Raw genomic sequence first — 15,463 nt, 5'->3', positions numbered from 1 at the left:
ATATAGATGTAAAAATCACAGCTGTATGCGGTTTGCGCTTAGCATAAGAAAAGCAGAAAAAGAAGCGGAACAAAAGATGCTTCGGAGAGAAAAAACACAGAGTAATGTTCGTTGATTAAATTAAAGGCCGCATGCAAAAATTCAGGCACTTTTGATGGAAACGAAAAATCTGACTGAAATTTGAAATACGACATCTTTCACGGTTTTCTTAGAACTAGAACAAAAACAAGAACAAAGAGGCATAATCTCTATTTTATTGCGTTCCACCAAATACCCAAAGGTCAAGGCCTTCATGTTTGAATGAATCGCTCATTGAAAAACATAAAAATAATGCAAAACTTGTGAATTTCTCAATTCTTTACATTAAGGCATAGCTTTCAATTAACTGCCGGAATATGATAGAGAAGTTTATTCCAGTTTCCTTTTCAACTGCATGTACCCGTGTGATTCATTAGACAGCCGCCGTTACAAGCTAACAATAATGCCTCTACCAACCCCTCTTCCGTTTCTCTAGACTTCCATTCAAAACTACCAGTGAGGTATCAAACAGCGTAACTGCCACAATACCAACAGTACTAAGGTTTGCATTTTGCATTTTTCTGTCAGTTTCCAGATACTCCAATTCTTTTCAAGCACCTCAGCGCTCGAAATGTCAGCTTTAGTCTCTCAGTTTCAGTTCAGTTCAGATTCAGTTTATTTACACTTGGATATAGTATTTACATTGTATATAGGAACATAGGAATAAAATAACAAATAAAAGGAGAAAAGAAAGAAGTTAATGGCTTTGGTAGAAGTGTACGGTGGTCAGAGGAGCTTAGCTTTCGAGCTAACCACCACTACGTTATAAATGGAAATACCACGAATAATAGTGTGTGCTTGGTGCCATGGCAACTATGGATGATCATATGGAACTGTCACTTTTATATTAAAATATACATAGTTATATTACCCTTGAGAGACGGTGGCTAATTTGCCTTATCGACTCAGTCGACAAAACCAAATATTTGTGAAAAGACAAACGTATGTCAGCAGCTCTGGCTCGCCATAATGTAGTGCCTCATCACTGTTTTACTACGATTAACTTTAAAAAACGTTCAAGCAAACTGGTAGATTGTTGCAGACCATCGTGAGCTTCAATTGAAATCTCTAAATCAGCCTTGAGTTCAATTGTCTATAAATCCAGGACAAAATTTTGTAAGCCTTAGAAGACAGGACACACGTAGAAGGAAACTTGCATAGTTTTGACACAAATGGCAATTCTTGATGGCGTATACCGGGCACAAACTGACTTTGTAGCATACCGACTATAGCTCATAAGGGAATTTATTTCGGCTAATTATATATTGTTGCTTTCAAACTACGGCTTATTCAAAGTTAAAGTAAATGATTGATAATGACAAGTATAACATGAAGTTTTGCTACTTATTAGTGCCCCCTAATACAGAGGTATTTTTGCACAGTTTATGGCTTTGCTGGAAAAACATATTATATGTAGAAAGGGTCAGATTTTTTATGAAATTTAACAAAGGAACAATAATTCCATTAAGTTTTAAAACACAAAACGATATATGGCATTTTTTTTTCTAAATTGAAGCGTAACAATGAGCGATAGTAACAAGTAAATGTTGGGCTAAAACCTTTAAAGGTAATAAGTGCAGCTTGTCGAGTCTTTCTATATCGTACCGCGCTTTAATGTCAGTTATTCAATCCAGTGGGTTGCCAATGCGTTATTCTCTATTCCGGAAACTACGGGGTGACTGGTAAAGTGAAACCCGGTTAATACGGACACCAAGGGGACATGCCAAGGTGTCCGTACTATCCTAGTGTCCGTATTAAGCGGGCTTTCAGAAGAAACAACAGGAAACATGTTTTATCGACACAAAGACTAAAGCAGACATTTTTACGGGAACTAGACATTGTTTAATTATTTAACAGTAACTGTAACAAGTTTAACATATAGAAACCTTACGGTCATTACGGGAGATATTCCTAGGGTCAGACCGCGTTGAGGTTTCGATCGGGTTTCTTTCTCGTCGTATTCTTCATCGTAGTCACATACTGACATATTAATTTATTCACTAAACTTGGATTAAACCCTCTTCTCCCCTATTTTTGTACGTATTGTCTTCAGTAAAGACTGAATAACCAGAATCCATTGTCAGTAGTTCTTAGTGGGGCTTAGAAAGCAAAGTTTTTGTCACAGAAAAATTCCCACAAATTATGATAATCAAAATGGTGGCCATGTTTAAGAGTAAATTTTCAAGACTGTAATATGCCGTTTTCAGAAAGAAAACAAACCTTTTCAGTTGAAATCGAAATAATAACTGTAAGAAGTACTCGACAGTTTGAACCGTTCAAACTGTGACAGTGAACATTAGAGAGTTGGCGGCGAAGAAATTACGCCTCGACGACATCGCAAATCGATTATCCCATGGTGCTTATCCTACTACACCTATAAATTGATCAGTCCTCACCAAACTTTCTTTAAGGCAAACAAAGGGCTTCTGAAGTACGCAGCTGCTGCGCAAAAAAGTTGAACACAAAAAGGAAATTACTTTTCTCAGTTCTTCGGCATTACTTTGTAAATGAATGCGTTGGTTTCTTTTGTGCGATTGTGCCCACGGCGACCTTGAACCTGAATAACATTTTTAATATTTAAGCAAATGCCTTGAAACTTCAGAACTTTTTCACAAATTTATCTGGAAAAAATTGATGGGGTCGGTTAGTGTAGATTTACTTTGATGTTATTATGGAAACCATTTTTGACAGGCAGTTTTTTTCAGAAAATAGAAAATCCCTTTTTAAAATGAAGAAAAATCACTTTTCTTCCGGTAACTTTTATAATGTTAGCTCATATTAGTGCTCCTTTATTATTTTTGGTTACTTTTCTCTCAATTTTGGCGGTTTTCTGAAGTTTTGGGAAAATTGAGAAATCCAAGAGGGTCGCCATTTGGTAATCATGACCTAATTTCCATCACTTCGCGATGCGGACTTCAAAGAAGCGTCTTTGAACGTACTATCTATCCTCTAAGTCTCACTGTCATAGCTTTTATACTTGGGAAGTTCTGGAGGGAGGGCACAATCAGCGCCCCTCTCCCCACCCCTCCCCCCCCCCTCCCACAATCCCGGCCAGGGCAATATTTTTTTTACGCTTACTTCAAGATGGAAGATACTTACCGTGACAGACTGGTAACTAACAAACAATGAGGATTAGTACTGGGCTCTACTAGAAGAAGACGTTTTTTTCTTCCAGTGAATATTTATCGCTTTTCCAGCTTCTAACTGCTTCTCAAGGCTGTTAATTTCTACGTTTGCACACAGGAATACGAGTAGTCTTTGGCCTTTATACTCTAGTTTGTACTGAAGTGTCGATACGTTGAAAAATGCGAGCTGGAAACATGCCAAACTGTTCTAGTTTGAACATATTCGTAACCGTGCGTGAAATATCTTTGTGTACCGTCTTTCAAAGAGGTCTTGCCTTCTATCTTGCACCATTCCTTGGGTGTCGCGCCCATCTCAGAGCTTCGTTCCTGGATGTGGGCGTAAAAGCGAAATCAATTTCATTTTGCGCCCACTTTACTTCGCGCTCGCTAGCACTGGGAGTGAATGGCTCTGGCATAAGTTTAGCGACAATTTTGGCGGGAAATCGCGTTTAGGGAGCTTAAGCAACGACGACGGCAACGGCAACGAAAACGTCACCTGAAAATATAACTTTATTTCATTTGTGCTCCTTAGCGATTATTTCAACTCGCTAACTTTTACAAAAATGGCGAACTATCCAGGAACCAAACTGGTAGGAGTGGCGTACAAGTTAAGAAAGAAAATGAAAAATTCACCGTCGTCCGTTGACGTTCTCCACAAAACCTTAAATGTGGTCATTTAACGTTGTTGTTTTGCAGAGGACGGCAAAGAAATGTACCAAAATGTAAAACGCACGTGCGGAGCGATTGTCTTTGCTCATTAAACCTGTTGTTTTGTGGCGTTGTCCTTGACATTGCCGTCGTCGTTGCTTAAGCTCCCGACGGGAACGACAGAAAAATCTTTGAATAAGGCCTGGAAGTAAGCGTATAGGATCACGCAAAACGAGACAAACCACTCTATGGAATTTACCTCTGAAAGGATGATCAATTAATTGCAGGTGAGTCACAGTTCTTTGAAATTGAAGGCAGTTTATTCTGGAGGCTCAAACCAGCTTTCCCACGATTTTGTAAACAGTCTTTCAAAAAACAGTTGTCGTCAAGCGTTCACACAATATGTAAACAAGATGGATGGACAGGTTGAAGGACGTTGATCATCATGATCTTAATGATCAGTGATCATTAAGTTAATTATTTCCAGCATGTGACCATACACTGTTTCTGTTACCAAGTACAACAAAGCGAGCATTGAACAAGTAGTATCCAAGCTCTTAACAGTAGTTCAGCAAATCCATTATTACAGTATGTTGAAAGGCTCGCTTGGCATCGAAAGTTTAATCCCAACAACAATGCAATCTTTTCTTCGATTTTCTCGTTGTTTTGGGGGAAAACGCTCACTTAAAAGTTCGGTAAACTCTCAACATTTACCTAAACGAAAGGAAAGAGAATGGAATCGTCCTGGTGTAGTGAAAATGTTGTTTCAGCTACAATGAATGTGAGTTGAACCGGTGAGTTGCTCTGCGTGTAGTATTTTAGATAGAGTTGATTTTGTAAAAACAATTGTCTCAAGTCGAGTGCCAAATTGATAAATTCTCTAGGTTTGCAATGACTGTATTTAAATCATAGCGTAGTGGAAGATGCGTTAAGTGTTTAGAGCAGTTCAGAAAAGTATTTTTCTCAAGTTCGCGGAAGAAGCTCACGTTTTTAATTTAGCCGCGTCTTGCTTGTTGTAAACAACAAAATCTTATCAAAGTTTCGCCCAGTTTTCTGATTTACCCGCTCTTTTTTTCGGCTTGTGTTTGCATATAATCTCAAAATCTATTGTTTCATTCAAGAATTAATGATTGGAAGCCGAAAACTGTGTAAAAATGTTTATTATTTACGCCACCGTGCGATCAGCTGAAAATGGCGAGTTTGCCGGATTCTATTCAAATCTTCCCGCTCTTGCTTGCGAAAATCTAAATTTTTCGTTCTCAATAATTGTATGCTCCCTTTAAGCCATTATAAAGTTAGAGCCCTAAGATAATTTAGGATTCCTTGTTTTCCACGATTACATGCTAATCCAAAAATGTACTGAAAATAAATCTTGCACCGGCCGGCTATGAAGAATTTCTTTCCGAGTAGAGAAGTTTCATGTCCTGTTTTGTTTTGTTGTTGTAGTTTTAACTTGAAGGTAAAGCCATATAATAAATCCTTTATTGACCAAGGTTGTTCGGTCAAGATGGCTGGATATTGGCCTCGTTCTTTTTTTGCGTTAAGAACTTGGCCAATATCCAGCCATCTTGACCTCACGCTTGGTCAATAACGCATATAATGAACGACCACTTGCTAGAAACAAAATTAAAGGGCTCTTACCATTGATCGAACGTAGAATGAAGCAGCGCGCAGTGCTGTTCCTGAAGTGGCAATCGTTACCTAAAATTGATTCTATGGATATGTTACCATTCCGTACCATGCACCAGACTCGTACCCAGTCGCTATTGCCGGCTTTCACTGTCACGCCACTGTCGTCACAGGTAGCCCAAGCTCGAAGTTACGCAACGGTTGAAAAATATAAGGATATTTGTATGGGAGAAAAAAAACGGTTTATTTTAGAGGCTAAAAATATGAACGAATTTTTAAATAAAAATAACCCACCTTACTTCTCTTGTGTATTTCTTGCCTCCTATGTGGTTTTTAGGGCGATTCCAGTGAGTTTTAGTTCCATCGTCACTGGAATCGCGCTATAAATCGCCCTAAAAACCACATAGGAGGCAAGCTACACAAGCGAATTTCCAAATGTTAAGATAAATATTTCTGCTCAAACTTGGATTGTTTAGAATGCTGAAAATCACTCGAATAGGCATTTTAAAGTTACGGAACAGGTCTGTCACGGCCGTCCTCTTGATGTCACGCACGATGAAAACTCGGAAATTGAAACTCTTCTATTTTCAAAAGGAAGTGCATCGAGCTAAGAAATTGTGAAAAGACATATTTTTAGGTAATCTTTCCTTGAATGAAGGTAAAAATTTTGTAGGCCTCAGGGTTTTGAATTCTAGCATTTGGTGACGTCACGTGAAAACCAAGAATTTACGTGTTTTGTGGAGTGAGAAGATTGGATACGAGGATGGATTGAGGCGCGCGGGGTGTCCTGGGAAGACGTGAAGAAAAAATAGCGACTGGCAGATTTCGAACCAATATGGCATTCGTCCGAAGAGTGATTTCTTTTTTGTTGGCTTGTAATGTCGTGCTGCCGTAATGGCTTCATCGCGGGAATATTCAAACGTTTTACGAAGAAATATTACGCCTAAAAAGCCTCTCTATTGCCGGTACGTAAAACGTAGGACCTCGGAAGGCTTCATGAATCCATCTTTTACATGTATTCCCGGCCTATTTTGACAAGTCGTTGACCGAGGTATATCCTCTCTTTTGACAGAAATAGGCATCCAATGTGAACTGTAGAAGATACTCAGCCTCAAATGAAAGAAGAAGTCTCACAGCTATCGTATTTCTCTCGAGGGGTATGGTACAGTCTTTAAATTGAATCAAGTGGAAATAGACGTAAGGAAAAACAAGCAAGAGCGGGCTTTTTTCGGGATTCACGTCACAATTTCAGATGGCAGCCATCTTGATTCCACCATCTTGGATTTCTTCATTTTCCCAAAACCTCAGAAAATCGCAAAAATTTACAAAAAAAAAATCATCAAAATGAAATGAGAAACACGAAAAGATATAAAAGCACGAAATTTACTAGTACTGTAAGGAAGTTATTGTTTGTATGTTAAAAGCAGGAATCTTCCAGTTTCTGGAAAAAATTGCCTGTCAAAAATTGGTTTCTATGGCAATATCAAATTCAGTGAACCCTCATTCCTAACCTACCATACCAAGTTATTCTCAAATTAATTTCTGAAAAAGTCACGGAATTTCGTGTCTTTTCCACGTGACTGGTCACGTGATTGCAGACGACAAACTTCTTCCCAGTCTGAGTACACTCGCTCTATTATTTTGTTCTCAAGAGCCGAATAAAGAAAGAGAAATGCGAGAGATTTGGCGCATTTTCATACGGTCTGGTTAAGTAAAATTTAGAGAATTTCAAAATCCAGGCCAAAGCAGCTGATGTTGATAATTAATTCTACAATTTGAATCGAAGTTATTTATCCTGACAGTAGAACTGTCTTTTTCGATCATTTGAAGCAGTGCAACGCTACCTTATTATAGGAACATAACGAAGCATTTTAACAACGCGAACAAAATCTACACGTTATAAAATTATCGCGAATTTTCGAATAGCTATGTTTACATGCATTTAATTATACGCAATTTGACGCTTTATGCGTAATAATTTCAATGCAACCTGCACTTTTCGCAAGGCAAAACAACAACGTCCAACAACAGAACTCGAGGTCTAATTTTATCATTATACCGGTAAACCGGTAAATTACCCACTATGAAATACATCACTGGTTTAAGAGGTTATCACGTGTATCGCACAAGCTGGAAACCATTTTTAAAGCAACAGCCCGCGTTGAGCAAGAGAAAGACAATTAGCAAGACCGGTTTGCAGTCGCTGGGCAAACAATATTTCCAGGAACCCTATTCCATCAACTGTCAGACATATTCCAATAGAACTGAGCCGATATATCTGGCATGCACTGCAGAGAGGAACTGTCATAAGAGGTGAGGTCAAATCTATCAGCAGATACAAGCCATCTCCCCTTATTCAAGGCGGTCTGGAAATTGCTACTGAGCTGACTGTAAAATGGGAAGACAGAAAGGCGATGGGCATTTTACACAAGAAAGTAGAAGAAGTAAGCTATCCCCTTCAGGAGATAACGATCGTTGCATTCATTTGACGAATCTAAAAACATTTTAAAATCAATATTGAATGACGATGTGTCGACTGACTCTGACGGAGAGGTAGACGACATGAAACTTTGTTGGAAATAAAGGTGTCTTAAAATAACGATGCTGTAAAAAAGTGTGATTTTAATTAAAAATGACGGAAATTAGGGTTCATAAAATTAACGCGAATTTTTCAAATGTGCGTTAATAACAGGCATTGTTAACTTCCTATAATAAGGTAACTAATTTATACTCGATTTTCTGCTGTATTTCGCTAGTAGATGGCCATTGTAATAAATACTCTATGTTATTGGGTCAATGGACATCTTCTTCCATCGATTCGATTCTTGCTCAAGAAGGAATATCACCTCTACAGGCTCTTAGGACTTCATTGCGAAGAACGGTCAAATCCTTTGTTATTTCGGGGAAAATGTACTTGCATTTGTTTTGTGTGATACTTACTTAACTTTTTTGACCTAATTAATCTTCTTTATCTTCTTTACTTCCCTTTTTTTTAACACGAAAATAAAGAAAGGGTTTTTGACAAGGTTACTTTATAAGTCTCATGATTTTCACTTTCCAAAAAGTGCAAGCCGCAATCGATGGCAGGTACAAGATCAGACTATTTTATGTATTTTCTGTCTCCAAAACTTTTCGAACCTATCCGCTAACATTTTACTTCGTTAACGTGTTACGAGGTCTTACTCTGCCAGAATAATATGTGCGGACCACGAAGTTCTCTCTCGAGTGTTCTTTGTAAGGAAGGAGCACTGACTAGCTTATGACGTCACCTACAATATGGCCACGACTGATAGCCACCATTGATATAACTAAAAAAAAATGTTCAAAAGTTGCGCATGCAAATCTTTACACTAACCATGATGCAGAATGTATGATCAAATTTGCCATTTGCTACTCTCAGTTGTCCTTGTTTTACGAGTAAAAGTGAAATTTTCAAGTTTCCAATAACAAAGCGATTGCCTCATGTTGCTTATCCTATCACACCTACATCAACTGATCCTCACCAAACTCTCTTTAAGGCGAACGAAGGGCTTCGGAAGACGTAGCTTGCGAACACAGACGTATTTCCGGCTGTCGCTTCTCTGCGAATTTTTTCGGTGGAGAGAAGCAACAGCCGAAAGTACGTCTGTGTTCGTAGGCTACGGAAGACGCAGCTGCTGCGGACAAAAAATTGAGTTAGAGAGGGTGGGAGGCCCTTTGTACGATCAAGTATTAATTACTTATAATATTTCAAATGTTACGGAACTGGTCATAACAAGTTTGTTCGAAGAGGATCCACCTTGTCTAGGGCAGGGGGGACACCACCTGTCTCATGAACACTACCGACAAAATTTTAGTTGGCTTTAAAATTTGAATTGACTTAGAAATATTCAGCTGGCAAGAGTCAACATAGCTAGATAAACGAGAAAAGTAAGGTTTGAATCTCACTCTCATTTTTTACTGCTGGAAGGGGTGGTGGCTATGCAATAAAGACACCATCTTTTGAGGTTGAGGAAGCGGGGTGCGGGCAAAGACCACCATCTATTTTGTGGTTTGGTGGTTCCTGTTCGAGTATAGTAGTTTTGATCATTTCCCTTATATCATTGCAATTTTTTATGTATTTATTGGACACAATGGTGGTTTATTTTTTTATTTTTTTTTTTTCGCATTTTTTCAATAATTTAAAATTTAACAAATTAGAAAAATGTACAACCCGCATATAGCAAAGCTAACTTAAACTAAATTAAGCAAAACAGGTTATTAGTAAAACCAAGTAAATAAATAGAATAAATAGGTATACACATGCGTTCACGGATATTTAGTATTTACGTAAAAAGGACGTAATAGTAATAATAGCTAGAGTTTAGTTAATAACAATTAGTAATTTTTAACATTAACGTAGAGACATCAACATAATCATCTTCATTATCAAGTATAGCAAGTAAAATTTGGTAAATTTTATTTTTGAAAGGTTTTTTCCTAAGTTTACGTACATCATGCTTCAGGGAAATCCATAACTTAGCACCGAAAATGGAAAACGAATTAAGTTGAAGACTCTGTCTTGATTTATTGACATATAGATTGCCAGCATCAGAAAATCTAGTGTTAATGTATGAACGTCATATGAACAGGTTTAATTATTACTGCATGGTGAAACAATTGATGACGTACGACGCTTCATCAGAAGTATAGCATTCAAAACCAGACTATCTGTTTGTTCAGTCTCTGATATCGAAAACAGCAGAATCCTAGTGTTTAGTTATTTTACTCAATTCTTCATTACTTTGTAAATGAATGCATTGGTTTCTTTTGGCAGATCGTCGTTCTCGAAATACGGCATCTTTTCTTTAGAGACAAGCTGGCATTTTCCTGTTTCCTCCAATTCCTGCAGCTTTCCCTCGTATAATTCCTTCAAATCGCTATTGCGGATATTAAAACACAAAAGGCCTCCTGGAAAGAAACAAAACAGCTAGAAGTGAATAGTGAATATAGAAGCAAATAACTTAAGATCTGCTGGCTGGCCCAGTATATCCCCCTCTTCTTTAGTGATCGGTTTTTGTAAATACCTGATCGTTGACTTGTTCAACGGAGAATGAAACAAATGAACTCTTGTCCTGCTAGCTCCCTATCCACTGATCTAACCAGACGTCAGTTATACAGCAAAAATATTCAAAGTTCAATTCGCTTACCAGGCCTCACCATCCTGCTCATCTCGTCAAGAGCTGCCGCCTTTACATGTGCAGCTACTAATGTCCCAATACAGATCAGCGCGTGATATGCACCTGTTTCAATTTCTGGAATCCGCTGTTCATTCAGTGGGGCGCAGATAAACTTCGTGTACACTTTCTTTTTTACCGCTTCGTTTAACATCTCTTGTGAGATATCGAGTGCATCAATATTGGTGTAGCCAAGCTTAGCAAGTGCCGCCCCAACAAGTCCGGTTCCTGCACCAGCGTCGATTATCCTAATGTCGCTTTTAGCTTGTGAGGGATAAACCTCTTTGATAGCAGCATCTAGGAGGTCCGTTAACGGCTTGTGATAAGCCAGACGAACAGAAGGATGGAGGAGATCCTGAAAATCAAAATGGTGCATGTACCGCTACATCACTAGCTTGTTTTTGCGGTTTCCTATCATATTGATGACAGACTATTTTCAAAAATGTAGCGTAGGTTGAGGATTGCGGCTTCCGAACAAGGTAATAACAGGCCTTTTACTTAATGAAATACGACATCTTTACAGCAAGAACAAATAAAGTCCACGGCTTGGCAATTCAAGGCGTAACGCGGGTCTCGTTGAAAATCTCTGGCGCCACCGTTTACCACAGATACGAACCCGAGGGTTGTTCAGCTCTATTTACCAAGGGTAATTAACTGTGTGCGTACATTAAGCACTTAATAACTGGCCCCAGGGGAAACAGTGAATTTTGTTTCCCAGAGATCCTCAATGTTCGCTAAGGGGAACCGGCCTTGAGGGTCGAGCAGAAACAAAACTAACTGTTTCCTGTGGAGTCAGTCATTAAGTGTTTGTTATACCACCCAACTCACAAATAGAACAAATTACGTAGGGTGTCACCTTTCGACTTTATCGCAAAATGTTACAACTCTCACCTGCAAAAAAAATCTAAGTCTCCCAAATGTTTAAACGTTCGGTAAAATACCACGAATACACTTTTTATTAACTGCTTTTACTTTTCATTTGTCCCAAAGAAGCTGTTGAATTTCTTCTTCAGTTCTTGTTTAAGAACGTTTAGCTGTCATGACTACGAAAAAAAAAATTATTTTGTTGACGCCGGGGGTGGCAAACAAACTTACCGCGGTTTCAAGGTGCACGACCTGATCACGTGCGGGTCGAAAGTTCAAGTTCTTGTTTCCCTAGGGAGTTAGTATTAGATTTGTTCGCCCTAGGGCGTTAGTGACTTTTGTTCGCCCTAAGAAGTTAGTGAGATTTTACCCATGGCACGTGACACATTCTCCTCCAAACGGTAAACGTATTTGAGTTGTGAGGTATAACAAAAGATTTTGCGGCTCTTTGCTAAGAGGCTCTAAGAGTTGTCGCATTTGATACCAAAATCGAGGAGTACAGAAACCAAAATAAACGTATATATTGCTTATACCTTTTCATATTGAGCGGCCCAGTTTTTGTAAAATTCTTTGATTTCCTCTTCCGTCGTCTTCCCTGTCACCGATTTTATTCTTTCCCCGAAGTATTTTTCGTACCCAGGAAAGGGCGATTCGGTGATTTCTGATGTTTGCGATTCCTGGCGAGAAAAAACAATGTAGCGTTAAAGCATAGACTGAAGGCCCAATGGCCACGAACGCTTATTTATTCTAAAAGACACCAAAATCTGGGTAAAGGTCTAAATTTTCAAGGAAAAGCTGGATTCTGTATTATGAACTGAAGAATAAATACACAGATATATAACTCTTCTTAGTTGGCCTTAACCCTAGCTAGACCCGGGGGGGGGGGGGGGGTGGAAGTGGGCGATTGTGTCCAAGGCAACTTTGAACCTGAAGCAAATGCCTTGAAACTTCAGAACTTTTTCACAAATTTATCTGGGGAAAAAATGATATGGTCGGTTAGTGTAGATTGACGGTGATGTTACCATGGCAACCAATTTTTGACAGGCAGTTTTTTCAGTTTATCTAGCAATTTTAAGAAGTGCAGACTTTTCGAAAACTAAAATGAAGTTGAGAACGCTTGAATCGCGAAATTTTAATGCCCTTTTTCATATTTGCCTATCGGAATCTCGAAAATAAAACCCCTCGAAATACTGTCTCGTCAAAATCGCGAAATTAAGTACCAATAGGGTAGATAGAGTTAAGATGTAATGATTTCGTTTAATTTAAGTTTTTGACGCCTCATTAAATCATTTCATGGGCAATATCATGGTGTATGGCAAGCTGATTGAAGCAATATTCAAAAATGTGTTTTCATTCAATTCAATGGATTTTCATTCAATTCAATGGATATTTCATTCAATTCAATGCGTACATTCAATTCAATACGTATATTCAATTCAGCTGATGATCTTGAGACTTGAGAGAGAACACATGGTTGGACTCAAGTTGATTTGATTCATCTTCTGGAGAGATGATCCAATTCACCAACAGTTCAGTCTCTGAGGAAGCTCAGGGCTCGATCGACTACGATCAACAAATGTGTTTCCACATTGCTCAAATCTATCACTTCGTTATGGCAAATAAACTCTGCTTTTTTCAACACAGAATTTAGAAAGATCGGCAAGTCTTCTAAGTTGAATGACTCATTCTCGGGCGCCATTATCGGTATCCCTTTCCTTACACGAAATTCTTTGCTTTTCACGGAGTCCTTCTCTCCTCAGTGGTCCTACTTCAGTCAATATGGTGAATCTCGTCGAATCCGCTGTGGCACTCCGCTGACTACTCGGAACGAAGTCTCAAGATCCTTGAATTGAATGTACGCCTTGAATTGAATATACGCCTTGAATTGTACGCATTGAATTGAATATACGCCTTGAATTGAATATACACATTGAATTGAATGTACGCATTGAATTGAATGAAATATCCATCGAACTGAATGAATATACGCATTTAATTGAATGGAATATCCATTGAATTGAATGAATATGTGCATTGAATTGAATGAAGTATCCATTAAATTAAATGAATGTACGCATTGAACTGAATGAAATATCCATTGAATTGAATGAATATACGCATTGAATTGAATAAAATATCCATTGAATTGAATGAAAATACGCATTGATTTGAATGAATATACGCATTGAATTGAATGAAAACCCATTTTTGAATTTTGCTACAATCGGCTTGCCATAACGATTCAAATATCTCCGGGGGCCCCCCGGGCAAATATCATTTCAGTGTGCTAATCAATAATGTGCGGCGAAGCATATTCATACCTACTGCAAACCAATAAACCAAACCATTCAAACCAATATCCATCAAACAACTAGCTGAAAGGCTTGCTGTCTTCAATTTTAGCTGAAAACGGCAACACGTTGATAAACTTTGCAAAATGCTTTCTCAGACGAGTTGGTTAATGACTCAGTGCTAACAGTCACGCAATACAAGTTGACATTGCGCGGCCAAGATTTTGAAAAGGTGTCTCTTTATAGTTAAAAACTTTGTAAGACAATTTTTGTCAGAAATGTTGCACAGCGAAGTGTGATCCGGGCTTTAACCCAGTCTAGTTTTGTACGGGAAGGTGACGGAATTGCTTTTCAAAGGCTATTGTTCAGCTGTTCATTGCGTAAAATTTGCATAATAGAAGAGACCACACAACACTGATAAGATTAAATTTAGAAATACAGTTGACTATAAAAATAAGCGAAAAAACGGAACGACAGACAGTTACTTTTAGTCTTAATTTAATTTATTCTATTTCACACCTTTACTTTATGTATAAATTATCCTTTCTGTCGCATTCTTTACTTGATAATGGTGCCAAGATGACACCGAAACGTCGTTCCGTTTTTTCGCTTATTCAGTTTATAGTCAGCCACACAATACCTCTCTAAAAGTTAGACTGTTGTGAGTCAAAGGTTCAAGCTTAGTTTTTAGCTGTAACTTTGCCAATAAACTCCGTTCCAAAAGTGTGTCTGTCCACTCTCACTGGGAGTCAAACATTACGACAAGCTCATCATGCAGTTATTTATAGCACTTCGGCAATAAATACCACCCTTCAAATTAGACTGTGCAAAACCGAGAAAGGCAAAGCTCAGTCTGTATTGAGGTCCAACATTCACACCTCAGCAATAACAAGATATTTATAAAAGGACCACTTGCAAGAAAGAAAATTAAAGGGCTCTTACCATTGATCGAACGTAGAATGAGACAGCGCACAGTGCTATTCCTGAAGTGTCAATAAACTGAAGAATACAATCGATACCTGCCCGACGAAGTAGAAAATAAATCCGGCCCAACAATTTTCATGCGCAGTCGATGTTGCCATTCCGTACCAATCACATTACTCAAGTGGCACGCTTGTTTCACGTGGCTTCATTCGTCCCTGCAGTATGCCTGTCAAATAGGCTCAAAATATCGAAATGCCAATATCGAAAGGTCGGAATATCGAGCATGTCACTCCTCTGAGGAGTTTGCCTTTTGGTCGAGGGTCGAGGGTCGAGGGTAAATCGATCGAGCCCTCGACGTCTCTATTGTCCGACATGCAGTGTTCACTCGCAAGCAAGGTCACTTGAGTTCGAAGAATTAGACGTCTCAATATTAAGCACAACATAAGCAGTATTTCTGTCTCAATTTGAGCTTGATTTAAAAGCAAAATACAAGCAATAACGATCAGGATTTAAACGTCAATGTTCCATTATTGTTTTGGCGCGCCCGAACAGAATAAATTAGAACGACATATAATATACATCACCACTATTTACAGTTGTTGACATATCTGACAGATTTTAGCCGGCTACCAATAGTGTTCAGTGCAGATAAAAACTTTCAGACATAAAATTGTCACGACAAAATTTTTTGTTAAGATTGTTCGAAGAC

General features: G+C 38.5%; 2 protein-coding genes across 3 annotated transcripts in view; one reads left to right on the top strand and one right to left on the bottom strand.

The window, feature by feature from the left end:
• Positions 1 to 15,463, top strand: part of LOC146459521 (uncharacterized) — a 181,777-nt gene that overhangs the window by 143,222 nt on the left and 23,092 nt on the right. The gene's annotated exons all lie outside the window — the stretch shown is intronic.
• LOC146459524 (methyltransferase-like protein 27) lies at positions 229 to 14,980 on the bottom strand. 2 transcript variants are annotated; one of them, XR_014857896.1, is made up of 6 exons: positions 14,773 to 14,980; positions 12,073 to 12,216; positions 10,649 to 11,030; positions 10,226 to 10,409; positions 1,979 to 2,558; positions 229 to 974 (listed from the first exon to the last, which is right to left on the bottom strand). XR_014857896.1 is itself a non-coding variant. In XM_085089439.1 (5 exons), exons 1-4 carry the CDS (start codon positions 14,773 to 14,775, stop codon positions 10,228 to 10,230), a joined length of 711 nt encoding a protein of 236 aa, XP_084945565.1. In that variant the 5' UTR covers positions 14,776 to 14,980; the 3' UTR covers positions 1,898 to 2,558; positions 10,226 to 10,227. The 2 variants fall into 2 exon arrangements, 1 of the variants encoding a protein (XP_084945565.1); XM_085089439.1 differs by lacking the exon at positions 229 to 974 and having other exon boundaries at positions 1,898 to 2,558.

The sequence above is a fragment of the Pavona decussata genome, unplaced genomic scaffold, assembly GCF_977016875.1.
Source record: "Pavona decussata unplaced genomic scaffold, jaPavDecu1.1 SCAFFOLD_219, whole genome shotgun sequence".
Lineage (NCBI taxonomy): Eukaryota > Metazoa > Cnidaria > Anthozoa > Scleractinia > Agariciidae > Pavona > Pavona decussata.
The sequence above is the reverse complement of the archived record's forward strand: the minus strand, read 5'-3'. Positions and strand labels throughout refer to the sequence as shown.

Bases quoted from the DNA above. Each gene is read 5' to 3' on its own strand.
- LOC146459524 (XM_085089439.1), bottom strand. The intron at 11,031-12,072 runs GTATAAGCAATA...TTTGATTTTCAG, and splicing joins GGGCCGCTCAATATGAAAAG to GATCTCCTCCATCCTTCTGT. The intron at 10,410-10,648 runs GTAAGCGAATTG...GTTTCTTTCCAG, and splicing joins GAGCAGGATGGTGAGGCCTG to GAGGCCTTTTGTGTTTTAAT.